This window comes from Phyllostomus discolor, chromosome 4 (assembly GCF_004126475.2).
Source record: "Phyllostomus discolor isolate MPI-MPIP mPhyDis1 chromosome 4, mPhyDis1.pri.v3, whole genome shotgun sequence".
In the NCBI taxonomy this organism is placed as follows: Eukaryota; Metazoa; Chordata; class Mammalia; order Chiroptera; family Phyllostomidae; genus Phyllostomus; species Phyllostomus discolor.
The window spans coordinates 19872298-19891782 of NC_040906.2; the positions used below are offsets into that span (position 1 = coordinate 19872298).

The window sequence follows — 19485 nt, forward strand, 5'->3', positions numbered from 1 at the left end:
CTTTGAAGTTGGAATTTACAAAACAGTCAAATTAAGAGGTGATTATTTCCATTATGAAAAGCTTATTTGTTTACCAAATGATCTTCACAAGGTTCTTTTGGATTTCAGTAGTACATTACAAATATAACTTGAAGTGCATAATTCAATTGAAATTTTTGAAGATTATGTTCATCACGTAGTATTGATTAGTTTTCCTATACATATAATGAATGCTTCTGTTAAACACACTCTGTTAAAAAAAGCACACGTTCTTTTTTGTAAACTACATTTAACTTCATCGAACAAGGAACAGAAAAAAAATAAGATGTTGCTAAGGATCTGTTTTCTAATTATATAATTGACTGCTCTAGTCAATTATATAATTGACTTTAGCCAAATGCTCAGAAGCACCCATACCAAATTTCATGGTAGTGTTTTTCTCCTGGCTGCAGAATATTATGCTTGGGAATCCTTTCTTATAGCTGGACAGTTTCGTGGATCTCTCTGTGTAACATGAGGCCCTGCCCTGTGGAGAGAGTCCTGAATGAAGAGTCCTGTTCTCTCTCTGCCCCTGACTAGCTGCTTGGATTTTTTGAGTACTTTAACTTATCTTGTCTCTGTTTTCTCATGTTTGTTGGCCTTGATGATCTATCTCTAAAGATGGCTTAGCATGTAAATGGGTTTAATAATCTGATAATTAACATTTAGCTTATATATGAGCTAAAAATTCTAAACAGAATTTCAACACATCAATAGCCACCCGTCCACCCATCCATTCATCAAACCATTAAATATTTATCAGATGGCTACTTTGGAGCAAGTAGCTGGAAATGCTGTACATATAGCAGTAAAAAAAGAGTTCCTGTCCTTGTAGGCCTTGCATTTTAAATAAAGGTACGATAAAGCAGGCAGTGGTAAGTATAAAGCATAAGGTTTCAGAAAAGTGCTACTCTAAGTACCACATATAAACCAATGCCAGTCTGTTACTGTTCCACAAGACAAATTCAGAAGTTGATTAGTACTTAGAAACAGAATTGTTCAAAGATAAGCAAGATAGTCCTGTGGTCCCATCTTCCTAAGTCAAACATCTTGGGAGATGAAATTGGGAAATTAGCAGGGATTCAGATTACATGAAAATCTTGTAGATCAAGATAAGGACTTTTATTTAACTGTGATTAACATTCAAAACATTGGCAATATTTGAATGAAGGAAATAAGTGATTCAGTGTAAGGGTTAAAACATATAATTTCTTTTCTATTCAATAAGCAATAGACCAAGAAGACAAGAAGCAAGGCAGGAGCATCAGATGGAAGCCTATGGCAATATTCACACAGAGGCTGTGGTGACCTGGAGTACAGAGGGTCTGTCAGGCGTGGTGGGCAGAATGGCTGGTGCATCCCACAGACGTTCTGAATTGTGTGTGACTTAGATTAGCCAGTTTAGAAAAGAGAAGAGTCAGCTGACTAGATTTTTACCTGAGCAACTCACTGGCTGTCTTTGCACCCATTTTATTTCAGCATGGCATAGAAAATGACAAGAGGATGAGTCACCAAGGGAGGGGATCGGGGAGCCAAGTGTCTTCAGTTCTAACACTGGCTGGTACTTGCTGAGATTGTATTACGGTCTGTTATTAAAACCTAACGACTACCGCCTATAGCATTTCCCATGGCCTTCTGGTACAATGCAGAACTATTAATAATATAACTCTATTGTTCTAAATTTATAAAAGATAATGTGTCCTAAGCATGTAAACTTTTTCATGTGATTAAAGTATACTTTACTTTACTATTGAACACAAATGATTAGAAGAAAGTATTTGAATACATCAACTAACTAGTGCTAAGCTAACTAGTATAGAACAGAATTGGACTCCTGGGTCTTCCACTAGTTAATTTTCTAGCTATGTTATTCATTGGTTGATTTTTGTATGTGCTCTGAGCAGGGATCAAACCCGCAACCTTGGCATATTAGGAAGATGCTCTAAACAACTAAGCTACCAGGCCAGGACTCATCTAAATCATTTTTAAAGGGACCAAACTACCAGCAATTATAGAATAATAGACTTGGCATTATGAGAAAACTATTTAAAATGTTATGACATGACATTTTATTATGTAGCCTATATCAGAATAATAGATTTCTAGAATAATAGACTTTGCATTATGAGAAAACTGTTTAAAATGTTATAACATGACATTTTATTATGTAGCCTATAGCTGTCTCTGCTTTTTTTTGTCATCCCCAAAAGTTATATGACTAAGAATTCCAAATTCAAATATCCAAAAACATTGTCAGAAGGTCGTCCCAGTTTAGGATTTACACATACATTAACTGAAGACACAGTAAAGGGTCTTCCTTCAAAGCGTTGTCAGCTGTACCCCTTCCTCGTACTCCAAGTCTTGCAATAGCACACTTTTTTTTTTTTGAAGAAATTGTTAGTTATGTAGACAAAACTTATCTTGAATGACCAAGTTTGAATGATGCTGGACAGCGGAGTAGACCAAGCCTCTCTGTTTACAGTTTTGTGGGTTCATCAAAGGTATCTGAACTAGGGGACACATGGGAATAAAATGCAGGCCACATTTGGATGGCCAAACCGTGTGCCCTATGTAGCATGAAGGTTATCTCACTCAGATTAGGGCCTCTCACTGCGCTTGTGTAAGGGTACCCACTGTGCTAGGGCAGCCCTGGGTTGGAGAACACCTTAGGGAAAGAGGGCACGTGGGTGACTAGTGTACCACTTTCATTCTTTCTGTTTCTCAGTTTTGCTCATTATCAATATAGTTTGATTGAATGTCCCCAGAAAGCACTTATTATATTGTATGTTATCATCTAAGTGAACAAACACTTGCTGGTAGCAAGAATAAAAAAGAAAGCTTCATTCAGAAATCAAGGCAGTCCCTTTCTTAAGTTACATCTTTATCGATGCTTAAAAATCAGCCTTGATAGGTAAGAACCAACGTTAGATCAGGACCATCTACTTGAATTTCTTCCTTTAAATACTTCTAACGGGGGAAAAAATCCCACACACTGCTGCTTCAGTTACAGTGAATGGCAGAGGTCTTACAGTGACAAAGCATCACAAGCAGGCTGGTTTTTTATCACACACGAGGGGGTGGTTGAAGGCATGGCAATCTGGAGAAGAAAGACGGCTGCTCGTGTTTACATACTTAGCTCCCAGTGGCATTTCACCAGTTTGGAGGCCTGCACTATCCCTCTTAATCTGAGAGACTGCATCCAGATTCACAGCAAGACTTCAAGGAGAGCCAGATGATGGGGCAGATGGCAGATGACTAATTTGGCAGGCCCTGATGAGTGGAAATTGTTTGCTTTAATTGCTTGTCAAGTCCAGTACCTATATTAAAGTTAAGGACCTAGCACTTCCACAGAAAACAAAACACTGTAAAGTAAATAAGAAGGACTCTTTTGTTTGGGAGGGGGAAGAGGTGGGAAAGATGATTAAAAAGGCAGGGAAGGAATTGTGGCAAGATAGTGGTAAGGGGAATATATTATTTCTTCCAAGGATAGATGACAGAAATGTAATTTCTAAATGTGTGAGGCATTTTTATTGTGTTCTTAAGCTTTCAACATGGGGATTTTATGAGACATAATTTAAGAAAAAAAATCCAATAAAATATTTAAAGGCAGGAAAATAGTAAAGAACAGGAACTAAAATTTATATGCAAGTAGTTACAAGTCAGTTCTTGATGATCTGTATAGGGTTTTAAAATTATTTGCAGTTATTTTAATTTTACTAAGGTAATCTTTGAAATACAAAATAAAAAAGCAAAATAACGTTATATGGGAAAGGCTAGATTAGAGAAGACTGCTCACAAAATATGCCATTTATAAATGGAGACAATCATGTAAAATGATTAAATCTATCACTTTTGGATAATCTACAATATTTCCCCTTGCAATAGTTAGAAGCTTAGGTATTTAGGTGTTTTTGAGGGCATCTAAAGACTAACATAAATAAACAAAAGAGGTGAAACACAGATCCATTACATTTTAGAAAAATCAGCACGTAGCACTATATGAAGCCTATAAACTTGCCTTCATCAGCCTGTGGTATAGAAGGCCTGTGTCTTCTCTGGCTACAGATCTGTTAGTGAAGATCTGTGATGCCAAATGCTCTTTTCATGTGACTCAAGGATCATTTAGAAAGTGTCTTAGTTAATTTCAGCAGATTCTTGTTTTGTCACTTTGGGGGACAATGAAAACATTGGGAAAACATAAAAGTTCAGAAAATACACTATAGGGTCACTTATTTTTTAAAAAGATATGATTATTGCATTGAAAACTATTTTATTTCAGTTTTGTGTAATGTAAATTGTAAAACACTCTTTTGGTGTCAATTTTTTTTCCTTTAATACATTTCAAGTTAATTATATAGAATGCAAAATTTCTGAAATACAAGGGTGGGCAAACGTAGGTTTATGGTTGTATGGAAAATAATACAATGATTAAAATAATAATATAAGAATAAACTCTGTGTTTTGCATACTCACAACTGTAAACCTACATTTGCTTTACCCATATAAATCAGTGTCCATTATTTATCATTTTGAGTGTAATGACATCTGATATAAATATTTTTAAATCACTGGTGGATATTTTTAATATTTAAAATATAAATAGAATAAAGGCAGTAAGCCTAGAAGTATATTAATGGGATACCACATTAGTGCTGAATATGGTTTGGTTCAGCAATGCAAGAATGGTTCAGTATTTGGAATTCATTAGTAATTTATTTTATTAAGTTAAATATTTTCAGCAGTAGTTGAAAGTACATGATAAGCATCAACATTCAAATCTGAAAGAAAAACATAGTAAGGCCAGATTCTACAGTGTCTAACACCCCGAAACGAATGCGGAGTCAAAGGAAGTGCTCGTGACGGCTGGGGGAGAGAGGGGAGCAGCTGCCATGCCTAGTTATGTAAAAACTTATCCTAGGAAGCCTGACCAGTACCAGCCGAGGAAGCAAAATAAAATAATATGATTGAAGACTGGATCAATCAAGAAACTCAAGTAAGATCTAATTATAAGTTACAAGGATTTACCAATGTAGCCAAGTTTAGAGGGAAAACATACCTATCTGTTCTCCACCCTTCGGTCTTTTCCAAAATGCCTATCAGTTTAGTCATGTAGTGTGCAGCTTTTTGGGCCTGGCTTATTTTGTTCAGCATAATACCTCTGGGGATTTTCTGTGTCAACATATCAATCATCTGTTCATTTTTATAGATATTCATGGAATGGATGTACCATAGCAGATTTATCATTCATCCATAAGGACATTTGGGTTATTTCTTTTTTCAATTTTTGGCTAATTTAAGTACATCTGCTATAAAATTCACACACGTGCTTTTTTGTGAACATAATTTTCATTTATCTAGGAATGTACCCATAAATGGGGTTGCTGGGTCATTTGATAAGTGTATGATTAACTGTATAGCTTTGTATGATATGTCACAGTGTATCAGTCTCAAGAACATCCATTGAATGCAACCCCTTGCATAGACTAACATAGGTCTTAAATATGTATTTTAGAAATAAATTTAATCACAAAACAATTGAGCCGGAAAAACAGAAAAGAAATTGGACATAGTGAGAGCAAAATAATCATCTAAGTTTACATGCCTAGAAAGTGTTGGCACAAAGGGTTCCTGACATCCAGTGTCCTTACTGCGTGCTCATTCCTTTTGTTGGACTCCTTTCAGCACATTATCGTGCAAGCCTTGTACTTTGATTTAAAATACTGTATATCACACTTAGACTATATGTGTATACACATACTACACATTTAAATAAATGCCCATAGTTGACTCTATCAGTGAGTCAGACATTTTGCAAAGCAAATTACAAGCATCGATTCATTTAATTCTTAAAACAGCCCTATGAAGTGGTATTTGCTCTTGTGCCCATTGTACAGGTGAGAAAATAGAACAATGAAGAGTCTAGAGAACTTGCCCAAGATTACACTGCAAGTCAGTGATTGAGCTACATTTTTAACACTAGACATCAACCTTTAGGTCCTGTGTTTTTAACCTCTGTGCTGGGTTTTATTGTTAAGAACACTCAGCACAAAAACCCACTTTGCAGATACAGAAATGAAGATTCCAAGTGGTGAAGTGAGCTGCTCAAGTTCGTTCAGCTTTTAAAAACTGAGGAACCAGCATTTGGTTATGGCTTAATTATGGTTCTCAGTGACTCCAAAGCCCATGTAGTCAACGAATTTTGACTGAGAGTCTGCTATGTGTCAGCTCTTCTGGGTGTTGAAAAGAGGGAGGACCTTCTAACTGGAGAGCTTCAATTCTAATAGAGACAGATAATAAACAAGTAAATGAGCTCACGCAAACGTAATTTCAGAAAGCAGTAAAACAAAAATAAAGGCAAAGAGGACAGAGTATCACGCATTGAAACCTGGTGCCTGCTTAGATAAGGTGGTCAGAGAATGCTTTTCTGAAAGAGTGGCATTTGAGCAAAGATCTGAATATATATTCTTACAGGATGTATATATTCTTACCGTGTATTCCTGCACTCCTTCTTATAGGAAGAAGTTTGGATTTTAAGGGGCATAAACGGTGATGGAAGGAGACTTGACTTGGGGTGGTGAACATACAATGCTGTGGACAGATGATGTGCTGTGGAACTGTGCACCTGAAACCTGTATAATTTTGTTAACCAGGGTCACCCCAATAAATTCAATAACAAGTGAAAAAACAGTTTGGATTTTATAAGAAGTGTGGTTAGAAGCCAAGACTGTTTTCAGTAAGGGAGTAATGTGAATGATTTATGGTTTTAAAAAGACCATTCTGTTCTCTGTGCAGAGTGCATCCACAGGGCCCAGTGGGGGATCCAGGAAGTCTGGTGGGGGCGTGCTGTCAAAGTCCACGGGAGAGATGGCCAGGGTAGCCTGGATGAAGTCACCGTGGTGGTGGCAGTGACGAATGTGGCCCCATTTTTGGATGTGTTTTGAACACAGAGCTGCCAAAACTTGCTGTCTCCATGCAACTGTTGTAGCACTCAATAATAGTCGCTGAAAATGTTTGCTACATCTCCCGCTCTCTTTAAATATTTTATAGAGGGTCTGGCACAAGTAATGCCCCTTTTTATTATAAAATCTTTTCTTACAAAGTCATAAGCATGTAATTCTGTAACATAACAATATCACACTCAAACACACCCTATGACATTTTAGGTGAAATGTTCAAATTAAAACTGTAAATTATTACACCCGTATTATTATGCTACCAACCGCACTCAAGCAGGCCTTACTTCTGCCGGTCCCTGTGTTTTGGGGTTTACTACAGCTCCAACTTTCTGAATACTCGACGTGCTCACTAAAACACAGCACACTTTTTATGTTAACATTTCTGAATGAGAAAGTACTTACTAGCGTTAAACTGGAAAGGTTAGGGGACTTTTATGTTACTAAATATGTTATATGCAGACAGTTCCTGAATGGTACACACACAGTGTATAAATAGCTCATGTATACTGTTCACTTCTTTTCTTACTATGTGCCTTTGAAAACTACGTGAGCTCTTACAAAAGACCTTGGACATTTTTATCAATACATATTTTCTCATGGTACTAGCTGAATGATAGATGCTAAATAAATAATCATTGGTTTCTTAATTCATAGTTCATGTAAGCATTCAATTTGAAAGTTAGGCAAGACTTTTGTTTAATTTTTAATTTCTTTTCCTCTTGTCATTTTCTTGTATATCCAGTGGAATACTGGTTGCCATGGCCATACATAGCAAGCCTGGAGGCAATACTGATTTCTAGTGTGAATATGGGTATTGCTAATGTTTACTCACTTTGTTTCTAATATATTTCCCCATAAATCAAATAAATAATTTGGTTAATCAACCTTTTTATGTTGCTTCAAAATCCTAATTATAGCCTTTTTTTCTGAATGAAGATTATGTAGTTTATTCACTGTTGGATGTAAATTGTAACACAAGAAGAATAAAAAGCCATCTTTTCAACCAGGGCAACATTTACAATAGAATCTTACCAAATAGAATAACTGGCAATTTTAAGGCCTAACATATATAGTTTTACTCCTGGAGTTTTAGCTGGAATGGAAACTCTAAGGAGCATATAGAAATTTAGGATTTTTCAAGCTTGAACTATTATAAGCTTATGGTTTAAGGACTTTATTGTAGTGTTGGCAAAGGGGGCAGAGTTTTGTTAAACTTGTTTTGGCTGGTGAAAATGATTTTTCAATTCTGTTTGATAAACAGCTGTGTGAAATCAATGAAACTTGATGGTTTCAGCATTGTCTTGTATACATTGCCTGATTGTAAAATCGATTGACAAATGGAAGTCGTGAGGCATTCAGTGAAGGCATCACGGGGAGAAATACAAATGGTTTTTATGCATCTATCCAAACTAGTTCTTTTAACAGCAAGTGTGTCTTTCAAGATAAAAGTTAAGAGGAATATATTACTGATTATAGGCATCTTGTGTCAAACAAATACACAAGGGATTGTCATTGAAAAAAATATTTCCACAACAAAACTGTGTGTAGTAAATGCTCCAGAGACCGGAAGCTTTGAAAAGTAGAGTAGTCTGATTAATCAGATTTTCTGTTTATTGGAGGATTCTTTTTTTGTAGAAAGATATTGTTCATATGGTATATGCAAAACACTGTGGCTTATTGATTGAACCATGGACTGTTCTGAATTGGGGGTCATTTTCTGAATATAAGTTATAATACCTTTTTTTAATTTTTAAAGATTTTATGTATTTGTAGAGGGAGGGGAAAGAAAGGAGAGGAGGAGAGAAACATCAATGTGTGGTTGCCTCTCATGTACCCGCTCCTAGGGACCTGGCCCACAGCCCAGGCATGTGCCCTGACTGGGAATCAAACCGGCAGCCCTTTGGTTTGCATGCTGGCACTCAATGAACTGAGCCACACCAACCAATTCTTTTTTTTTTAATTTGTTATTGTTGTTCTATTATAGTTGTCCCAATTTTCCCCCACTGCTGTCCCCTGCCCTGCCCACACCCCTCCCTGCTCCCACAGTCAATCTCCACTCCATTGTCCACGTCCGTGGGTCATCCACACTTGCTTGTTGATTAGACCCTGCCCCTTTTTAGCAATTAAGTGAAATATTATTAAAAGGTAATGTCTTACAAAGCGCTATGCTCTATATTTCAGCAGATGTAAAATAATGATTAATATACTGCACCTGTTTTAGAAGTTTTCAGACTGTGGTTTTCTTAAACATATATTTATAATGAAAATTAATAATGATAATCTTCTACTCTTCTACCTCTTTTATATATGCAGAATGCAACACATTAATTAACATAATACACTTATATTAGTAGATATTTCTCTCAAAATTTGCCTAAGAGTCTATAGAAAACACTAAATACTCTTTAAAAACCTTTTCAGTCAGGTGTTTACATATTGATTTTTATATATTGATATTAATGTAGGTGTTTTATTTCCAATTGAAAGAAACTTGTAGAATACAAGTTCTACATAAATTCTAGTGTGTTGTTGTATATATTTTAGAAATGTTGTGGCAGGCTTATTAATTAATGCTTAATTAAGCCCATTAGTAGTTGCTTTAAAATACAAGCTTGTCTTCAAAGGAAATTAAAATAATCAAAAACTGTACTTCATGAACCCATATAATAGTAGCTTTTTACAGCAGACCCTTTACAAGTTTATAAATATTTTGTTATAAATCTACTGAGAGTAATGTCATGAAGATAGTGGGGTGTGGAAGGGGGAGCGTCCGTTCAGGAACAAGTACAAAGGACCCATGGGCATGGGCAACAGGGTGGGGACTGTTGGAGCAGTGGGGCAGGGGTATTGGGGCAGGGGACAGCCACAGGGAAAAAAGTGGGACAACTGTAACTGAACAAGAATAAAAAATGAAAAATAATAAATGAAATAAATTTAAAAAGAGCCTGTTTCAAAATAAGGTCACATTCACCAGTACCAGGGATTAGGACTTCAATAGATCTTTTAGAGGGACACAATTCCATTTTTCAAAGGGTATTTCTAGAAAATATACTGTTTGATGAGCTTTCAAAATCCAGGCAATGGTTTGTGTTTCGTTTTTATAATGTGCTTCCACTATGATTAAAGGTCTACATTATTTTTGATGCCATTTAGATCCTAACTTCTGTTATTTTTAATGTGTCAGTAGGCAAAAGCAGACTTTAAGGAGGCCTTAATAATTAGAATATGCACATCTAGTTTTTTTTCCTTTCTGCACTGAAACCTGTTCTACTGCACACCGCATCGGGATCATGCTACCTGTCCTTCTGTGTCCTTCTGTGTGTGTGATGCTCAGTGTGCATATGACATGTGGCTTCAAAGTTGACGCTTTCTCTCTTGCCTTAAATTTTATGTATGTTATATAACTTACTCAAAGAATATTCATTCATCATCCATTTTTTAAACTTTACATACTATTATTATAAGATTCATAATATAGTTTTTCAGTCCATTAATGATCCACGTTGGCGCATTAAATGGTACAGAGTTTATTCAGGCATTCAGGCACTGCTTCTAAGCCATGAGAAGCAGTGGCTAAACCTCTGACTTCTAGAGGACAGAAAAGATGCCAACACACACACAACCAAAACCAACACACGCACGTGTGGACACTCACGTGCTCACATATGAACAGATACAACCATACCTCAAGGATGGCAAACAGAAATCATTTATTTCCAATCTATTATACCTCAGAACATTCATGAATGTATGTGGTGATGACCCTATTTATATCAACAAAAGTTTGCATTTTATTACACAGTCTTTTGTAAATGTTTCAGTACAAGTTGTAAAATAGTTGTATTTTTTTATTGTTTTTCAAGTACAGTTGTCTCCATTTTCACTCCACCACTCTCCTCCCACCCCACCATCCCTGCTTCCCACCCTCAATCCTGCCCCCTTTGGCTTTGTTTTAAAAGGTAGTATTTTGACGTTTTAAAAGCACAAGTTTTCTATAGAAAATTTACTCAGCGAGAACAGCTTATTTTGCAATAGAAAGGTATCATTTTTAAAAATAAAAGTGTTACTTTTATCATTTTTTAATTTTCTTTTACTTGCATATATAGAATTTATCCTGTTGGAAATTAAATTATAAGCCCAAAAGAAATGTTGCTTAAATGAAATTAAATGTATTTACATGCTTTATATGTTCATAAATAACGTGATTTTAAATTTATCTCTTTGCTATAGTTTCAGTAGCACCTATGTCTTATTACTCTCTCTTGTTAGTACCTGCTATTTATGAATATACATGTGTAATATTATATGTGGAATCCAAAAAACTGACTTAAAGAAACAGAAGAATGATGATTTCCAGTGGCTCATGGGTAGCAGAAATGGGAAAGATATTAGAATATAAACTTCCAGTCATAAGATGAATAGGGCAATCGAATGTACAGAGTGATGATCATAGTTAACAATAATGTATTGTACATTTGAAAGTTGCTAAGAGAGTTAATCTTGTGTTCTTACCACAAAAAAGAAATGGTAGTTATGGGAAGTGATGGAAGTGCTAGCTAGCTATGGATAGTCATTGTGTAACATCTATATCACATCAACATGGTGTACACCTTAAACTTACACTGTGTTATATCTCAATGAGTCTGGGAAAATTAAAGTGAAGATATTTATCAGGGTGGGTTACAAGTCTTAATTAATAGCTTTTAAAATATTTGAACTCAGGGCATTGCAGTTGAATTGTGGAGCACAGAGGTGAGGAAGATACTATTGTATTGCACAATTCATATCGAGGTTACCTAACTCCCCATGCATCTTCTTGCCTTGGCAGTGTGTGCTGGAACGGAGAACAAGCTGAGCTCTCTCTCCGACCTGGAGCAGCAGTACCGGGCCTTGCGCAAGTACTATGAGAACTGTGAGGTGGTCATGGGCAACCTGGAGATAACCAGCATCGAGCACAACCGCGACCTCTCCTTTCTGCGGGTAAAGCTGTCACTTTTTCTCTTCTTTGTGAGTGAACAGTGGTATCCTGATGCATAAAGGTAGACCAGCCTGCTTGCACCTGATGGCTCTGCTCTTCTGGCCAGCAGGGACCATTGTAGGCAAAAGATAAGAGGTGCCAACATACACCCAGAGACAGAACAAGAGTCACAATGTCATAAAGATGGGCATCCTGTGTTTAGAGCAGCTACTGTGGCCCTAAGATTGATAAAGGTCTTTCAGCGTGCAGTGCATGGTATCTAGCCAGTCTGTTGTTTTCTGAGTTATAAGCAAGAGGAAAACTGAGAGAATCAGTGGACCAATCAGATATTAATTGTAACTTTAGCTAGAAATCTACTCTTCTGTTCCTTTGTCTATCATTTTGGAAATTTTAGATTATTTTACATTACTATAATGACTATTATAATAGTATTATACTATTATACTATAATAGTAATATAATAGTATAATAGTATAATAGCATAGTATAATAGTATTATAGTATTATACTATAATAGTAATACTATAATTACTATTACAATATTGTTACCTTTGGAAGAACAATGATGTTTGTTTTGGAAAACCTGCAAATTATTTAAAGTAGATTCACAGGTAATTACAAGTACTTTGTGGATCAACATAAATGTATACAGAGTAGGGGGGAAGTAAGTTTACAGTAGTTTATATATAAAATAATATAATCATTAATCAATAATAACACAAGATTAACTGTTTTATGTACTCACAACTGTACCCTCCTTTTGCTCCATCCTGTACATGTACATACAAATTACCCAGACAACTAGCGTCCTTTTACAAATTTGGTTAGCTTGCACTGATTCTTCTTCTGTTAAACAGGCTGTATTAGTGATTAATGCCTACAGATTTTTGTGTTTTGCTTTAACCAGAATAGGTATATGAAAACCTGAACTCCAAAGGGATTTGGGCAAAGTGACATGGGGATGTGGTTGTTTGTATAATTAATGGTTTATTCTTCATACAAGAATCAATAGGATACATAGCATCCACAGGCTACATAAGATCTTGTTTTCAATAATGTTTACACATTTCTCTTGCATAAATCAAGTGAAACACGATGTGAAGACTGATACTAAGGTAACCTAGTTTAGTGGGCAGTAAATCATGGAAATTTGAATAATTCTATACTTATATAAGTAGTAAAAAACAGTGATTTTAAATGCTTTGAATATAATGAACGTGTCTAGAAATAATAACAACTGTAGTAAATGAACCATCTCAAAACCTAAAGAACATTATGAGGCATATGATACCTGTCTTTAAAATGATTCTTGTGTTAGGTATAGTATAGGAAATAAAGGTTTTTATACTATACTGCTTAGGTGGTATGACTCTGGTGCTATGAGTTGTATGTCAAAGCTTTTTAAAATAATTATGTTTAATTATGACATACTTTTTCATCAAAAATATATAGTAATAGTTATCTAAATCCTGGAATGAGAGGGCCTATAAAGAACTTCACATTTTCTCTTTCTAGTTTGGACTGTTATTTTGAGAAGGGACACATACAAATTATCCCGTAACATCCCCTCAAAAGAATATATCTGAGTATTAGTTATTAAACTTTCCTCATAAGCTTTTAACTTGATTATCTTCAGGTAGATTTTATTCTTCAACATCGAAATGAGCTCTTCATGGTATATGAGCTGATTTGTAGATTTGTTTAGAGATGCCTAGGAACTCAGTGATGTTGTAGAAAAAGAAAAACTGAGCTCCAAATCTGGAATCCAGGGATATAAATAGTTTAAATAGTCTTTAGATCAAAATAATATGAAAAATATTTCAAAGGCAATCAATCTTAGATCCTTGTTTTTTTTTCTTAAGATTTATTTGCTTTGTTTGCTATGTGGTATTTGTCCAACTAAGAATTTGTTCTTATATAAGAATTAATAGGATATATAGCATAGATATAGATTTTACAGGCTTAATAAAATATAGTCATCAGTATTGTAAGTAACAGTCTTTAAAATAAGTAACATAAAGAGCCTGGCCAAATAGCTCAGTTGGTTAGACTGTCATCCCCATATACCAAGGCTGTGGGTTCGATCTTTAGTTGGAGCACACATAAGAAGCAACCAATGAATGCATAAACAAGTGGAACAGCAAACTGATTTTTCTTTCTCTTCATCTTTCTCTCTAGAAATCAATAAATTAAAAAATTAAAGAAATAAGTAATAGAAAACTCATATATTTTTAAATTTTATAATTTTGAGCTCTTATAGATAACAGAATAGCATGATACAAATAGACTTTAGTTAATTTTTAATCTTTAGAAACATAAAATATGAAATACAAATTTTTGAGAAATATGGTCTATGTGGTTGGATAGTTTACTTACTTAGGAATAATTTTGAAGTAAAAAATAAGTTAATAGAAGGAACACATTTGGGAAACATACATTGAGGATCAGGGTTTCCACCTGGAGCCAGAAACAAGTTGTTTATTTAAAACAGCAATTTTTGGTTTCAAAGTTGCATCTCAAAAAATTCATATAAACTTTGTATTAACCCATGCATTCATTTAACGATAACTTGAATAGGCTTTTTTGCATCTTAATGCCATCTTCTCGTTTCATTTATTTGTTGTTCCTATGGAAAATAACCATTTCTAAGTGTGATGTGTGTTTATTCACTCAACAAACGATCTCAGCCCAAGGATACAACAGCAAGTACTCCATTGTTCTCCATTTCCACAATCTTGTAGTGTTGTGGAGGGTTACAGAGTATAATACATAAGTACTGCAAATACATGTTTGTATATGTATATATACTATGTACCACGCATATTGTATACATGTATGTATAGACGTGTAACATTTTAGAGTTGTTAAGACAGAAGAAAGAAGCCAGAATATCGAAGGCATGTTCTTCTGTTAATAGGCGATGTGGGTGCTGGGCCAAGAAAGGAATGGCTAACTCTGATGAATTCAGGAGCTTCCATCAAAGTGGAGCTTGAATGGAATCATTCCAAAGTATATAATCTGCCCAAAATGGACACATTAAAATAAGTAGAGTCCATGTAAAAGGAATCTAGTGATTTTATATTATACTATAATTTTAGTGTTTTGAATTGTGAGAGTAAATAGTAAACTTGCATTAACCTATCCTACGGATTGCATAGCCCTCAGGCAGATTTATGTAACAATACAATTCATGGAGCAAGTCATGGAACCGTCATTCAGAGATATGTAGTTTTTCTTTCTCTGTGAATGGCCCAAACCTATAATGTGTTTAGAAAGACATCAGGGATAGAGATCTCGGATTTCATTCTGGAATTCATTTCTGTCTGTAGGAACTTAAGAAATTACTTTTGTTTTTGAAAGATTTTTCATACTTATGTTCAACTCTAGTTAGCAAAGCCATAAACCACTCTAATTTCTATGATCTGTAAGGGCAGTTTACACAGATACCTTGTTTATCTCTTTTACTATCTGATTAGTTGGTGTCTAGACCAGTGCTTGAAATATAATAGGGTTTCTGTAAGTATTTTTGAATGGGCAAATTAATGAGTAGTTTTCTTAATACTCAATAACACTAATTGTAGATCACTGTTCCACATAGTGTCTTCTCTAGATAAAGGAATATGTGAGCACCCCATCAGGTTATTTCAGTCTAAGACCACCAAAGATCAAGGGTGGGGGCACAAGACATGGGCTGGGTCAATCAATATCCCTTCCCATGAAGCTGTGAAATTGTGACCTAGAGCATTCAGTTTCTGTACCAGTTTCTTGACCGCTTGAACACCAGAACGCAGCCATCTTTTTCCTGAGGTTCTAATGGAGGCAGCACGTTGAAACAAACAGAGAGAGCAGAGAAATATCCTTCACCCCAAGTTATTGTTGGGGGAACCATTCATTTCTAGGTTCCAGTCTGCTTCTGAAGACTGGTTGCATTCTAGACATTGTATTCATATGATACTCCTGGAACTTGGTAGGAACTTTGAACTGATTTTCCCTTTTTCCTTAAACTTGATAAGGCTGTTTTCTTTGATTAGAACTAAAATATCTCTTTTAGTACATTTCCCAAGATCTCAAAAACAGAAAAAGTGGGCCTATGAAATTGGATTGAAAATGTGCTTACATATGATTTAAAAAATTACACGGTTTTGGAGATACTTTATTAATTTTTACTAGATATATGTTATTAAAATACCTTGAAATGTACTCTTTTGAAGATGGATTTATTATATCAGCCTTGATATTTATCTCTGCAAACACCTTTGAACACAGTTCTGTTATAACCTCCATGTTTTTACATTTCTTTTTTGGGGGAAAAAATCTAATGGACAATATTTAACATTAGATCCCTGAGACATCACATAGTTGTCAAGAGAAAGACCCTAAAACTTATTTACTATGCGTTTAATCCATGTCACAGGTTAAACCATATAACATGTAACAGCAAGGTATAACAATAGCAGATTTTCACTACGGTCTTACACTGTGGGCCTCTCAAACACAGTAAAATATAGCAAGTAATGGGAATGAACTAGTAGTTCTTCCACTCTTGTTGGGAGTCTTGGGAGTTTTCTCTCCTGTGTCACTGCATTGGACTTTCTGGCCTCCACCCACATTTATAACTCAACACTTCTAAAGAGGTACCAGACCTACCAGTTTTTATACTTTAAATTTATTTTGTTTTATATATTTAGTTTAAGGAAATAAATATTAAGTGTCAACTAAATGGAAAGCAGGCAATATATAGCACAACATATATGTATAATATGAAGTGTTAACACCTATCCTTAACCAGTGCTATAATAGGTATTAATTTTTAATCTATTGCTTGAGTTTGTTGTGTGCAAATTGTTTTGGAAATAGTATTTATTAGGATTATGAAGAGAAAAATTTATTAAGTAGCTGACTCACTGACCTAGGTTATTAAGAATATCAGTAATTCATTGAATTATACATTAATGATTATACATCTATTTTATACTGTAAAATGAATAAAGGATAAATTAATACATTGACATCTTTCTAAATAGTGGCAACAATATCCTATGCTTGACGGCAAAGGGCAATGAGATTGAAAACTATACTATTTAAAATATATATTTTCCCTGGCTGGCATGGCTCAGTGGATTGAGTGTGGGCTGGCGAACTGAAGGGTTGCTGGTTCAGTCCTTAGTCAGGGCACGTGACTGGGTTGCGGGGCCAGGTCCACAGTAGGGGCAACCACACTGATATTTCCCTCTCTGTCTGCCTTCCCCTCTCTCTAAAAATAAATTTACAAACCTTCAATACAATATATATATTTGAATTTTCTGGGGTATACAGTGGTTAAGGGGGTAAATGGTGATGAAAGGAGACTAGACTTTGAGTAGTGATCGTACAATACACTATACAGATGATGTCTTATAGAATTGTATGCTTGAAATTTGTGTGATTTAATTACCAAATTTAAAGCAAAAATATTTTTAAAAAGGTAACCTCTCAGATCATGAATAACATGTGTTATGCATTTTGAAAGACATTAGCTACTTTTATTGTATATTAGGCAGAGCTATAGGGATTTTTTTAATATGTAAGAAATGCCATCTAAACTAGTAAAAAATAAAACATTTATTTATAGCAATGATATAAATTGTTCATGTTCTGCTAAAATGGTCCTAATTTTTTCATGCCCCCTTCTCCTTTTTTAAGTATATTTTATTGATTATGCTATTACAGTTGTTCCAATTTTTTTCCCTTTGCCCCCTTCCACCTGGTACCCCCCTTCCCTCCAGTAATCCCCCTACTTTAATTCATGTCCATGGGTCCATGGGTCATGCATATAAGTTCTTTGTCTTCTCCATTTCCTATACTATTCTTAACCTCTCCCTCTCCTTAATTCCTGCCCCCTTTTCTCTATTCTCCCCTCCCCCCTCCCTGCTGATAACCCTCCAAAAGATCTCCATATCTATGATTCTGTTCCTGTTCTAGTTGTTTCCTTAGTTTGTTTTTGTTTTTTAGATTCAGTTGTTGATAGTTGTGAATTTGTTGTCATGTTAATGTTCATAGTTTTGATCTTTTTCTTAAATAAGTCCCTTTAGCATTTCATATAATAAGGGCTTGGTAATGATGAACTTCTTTAGCTTTAACAAAATGTCCTATTTGAAAATTCAAACATTATCTTTGTCTTCTGGTTAATATGTTATGGAACTATCATCCTCTTTCATTAGGATATATATGGGTTCTTCAGGTATGAGGATGTTGCTCTTCAACCATTTTCCTCAAGGACATAGAATTTGCGTTGCTTTTCCAGTGCTGGTAATGGATACACATTAGTTCACACTCACACATAGTTTCTCTTCTGACTAAAGACAAGTCTTTTAAATAAGGCAGATAAAGCTGTAACTGAGAGACTCTACAATGCTGACTGGCTTTCTGTAACCTAAGACCTTGGCTTCATTAGTGTGGTTTTGTGACAATAAAATCAGCGATAATACATATAGCAATAATGAGTTTCGAGCTGGAACAAGTAACACTGCTTTTGCCTGTCTCTTAGCTGTTTTCAGTGACGATGAACCATCAGACATATTTCATATATCATTTCAACATTTAATATAAAATGTTGAAATATTTACATTTCAACCTGTGTCAAAGCTGATGACATAGTGTAGGGGTGGTTTTATATTTGTGATTGTTTCCCATATCCTCCTCTATTGTATTTCAATCTATGCTTGGGCTAAGCTTTATGCTGCACAGCATTATTTATCAAAATCCTATGTTGAATAATTTATATTTAAAGATACATAGATAATTTACAAAATACTTTATTCCTTTGGGTTGGAAAGTGATTTATTGAATAGTTTGTATAAACACTGGCTACCACTGCCTATCTGTGACTGTTTTTAGCTCATTAAATACCAGATAGAGTGACTTGTGTGGGAGAGATTGTGTTGAAGAGATTGAGTGAAGTCAGGATGAGAAAACTAGTCATATTTTAATCATTAAAAATCAGAAAGGAAAACATCACTCAAATGAAACATGTCTGGCATAATAAGGGGTCCAAATGTATTATATTCTCACATTTACCTAAAATATAATTAAAGTGCAATATTTTCTAATACAGCTGTCTATTTCAGCTGTGCACACATTTTGATAGGATTGCATAGTAAGGGTGAGCAAGCCTAAATTTGGTTTTATGAATAGCTTTGTGAGATAAATAAGTGGTATATTTATAACTCCATTAAATGGTGGGCAAGGAAGTAAGATTCCTATATCAAATATTTATATTCTCTAATTATTCACTGAGTACAATAGTGTAAGTTTTTCTTCCATGTCACCAATTGGAACAGGTGTCCAGAAAGGACTGTGAAGCTCAGCATTCAAAATACTTAGAACTAATCATTGTATGTTTGAAGAAACTTCAGGAAATACATTTGATAGGTGAACAAGCATGAGACTAGATTTGGTGTTCCAACATTTTATGTAATTTCTCTAGTTTTGTCTGAATTTCCTGTACAAACACATCTGTGGTGAAATATATCATATTTGCTGCATCTGGTTGAC

General features: G+C 35.0%; 1 protein-coding gene across 7 annotated transcripts in view; it reads left to right on the top strand.

The window, feature by feature from the left end:
- The window catches only part of ERBB4 (erb-b2 receptor tyrosine kinase 4), a 970339-nt gene that overhangs the window by 351405 nt on the left and 599449 nt on the right, over positions 1-19485 (top strand). For 6 of the 7 annotated variants that reach the window (XM_036022897.1, XM_028510101.2, XM_036022900.1 and 3 more), the window contains exon 2: positions 11803-11954. In XM_036022897.1, coding sequence (XP_035878790.1) covers positions 11803-11954 — 152 coding nt within the window. Of the gene's footprint in view, positions 1-9393; positions 9400-11802; positions 11955-19485 lie in introns of those variants that run through there. The other variant, XM_036022903.1, reaches the window with a different exon arrangement.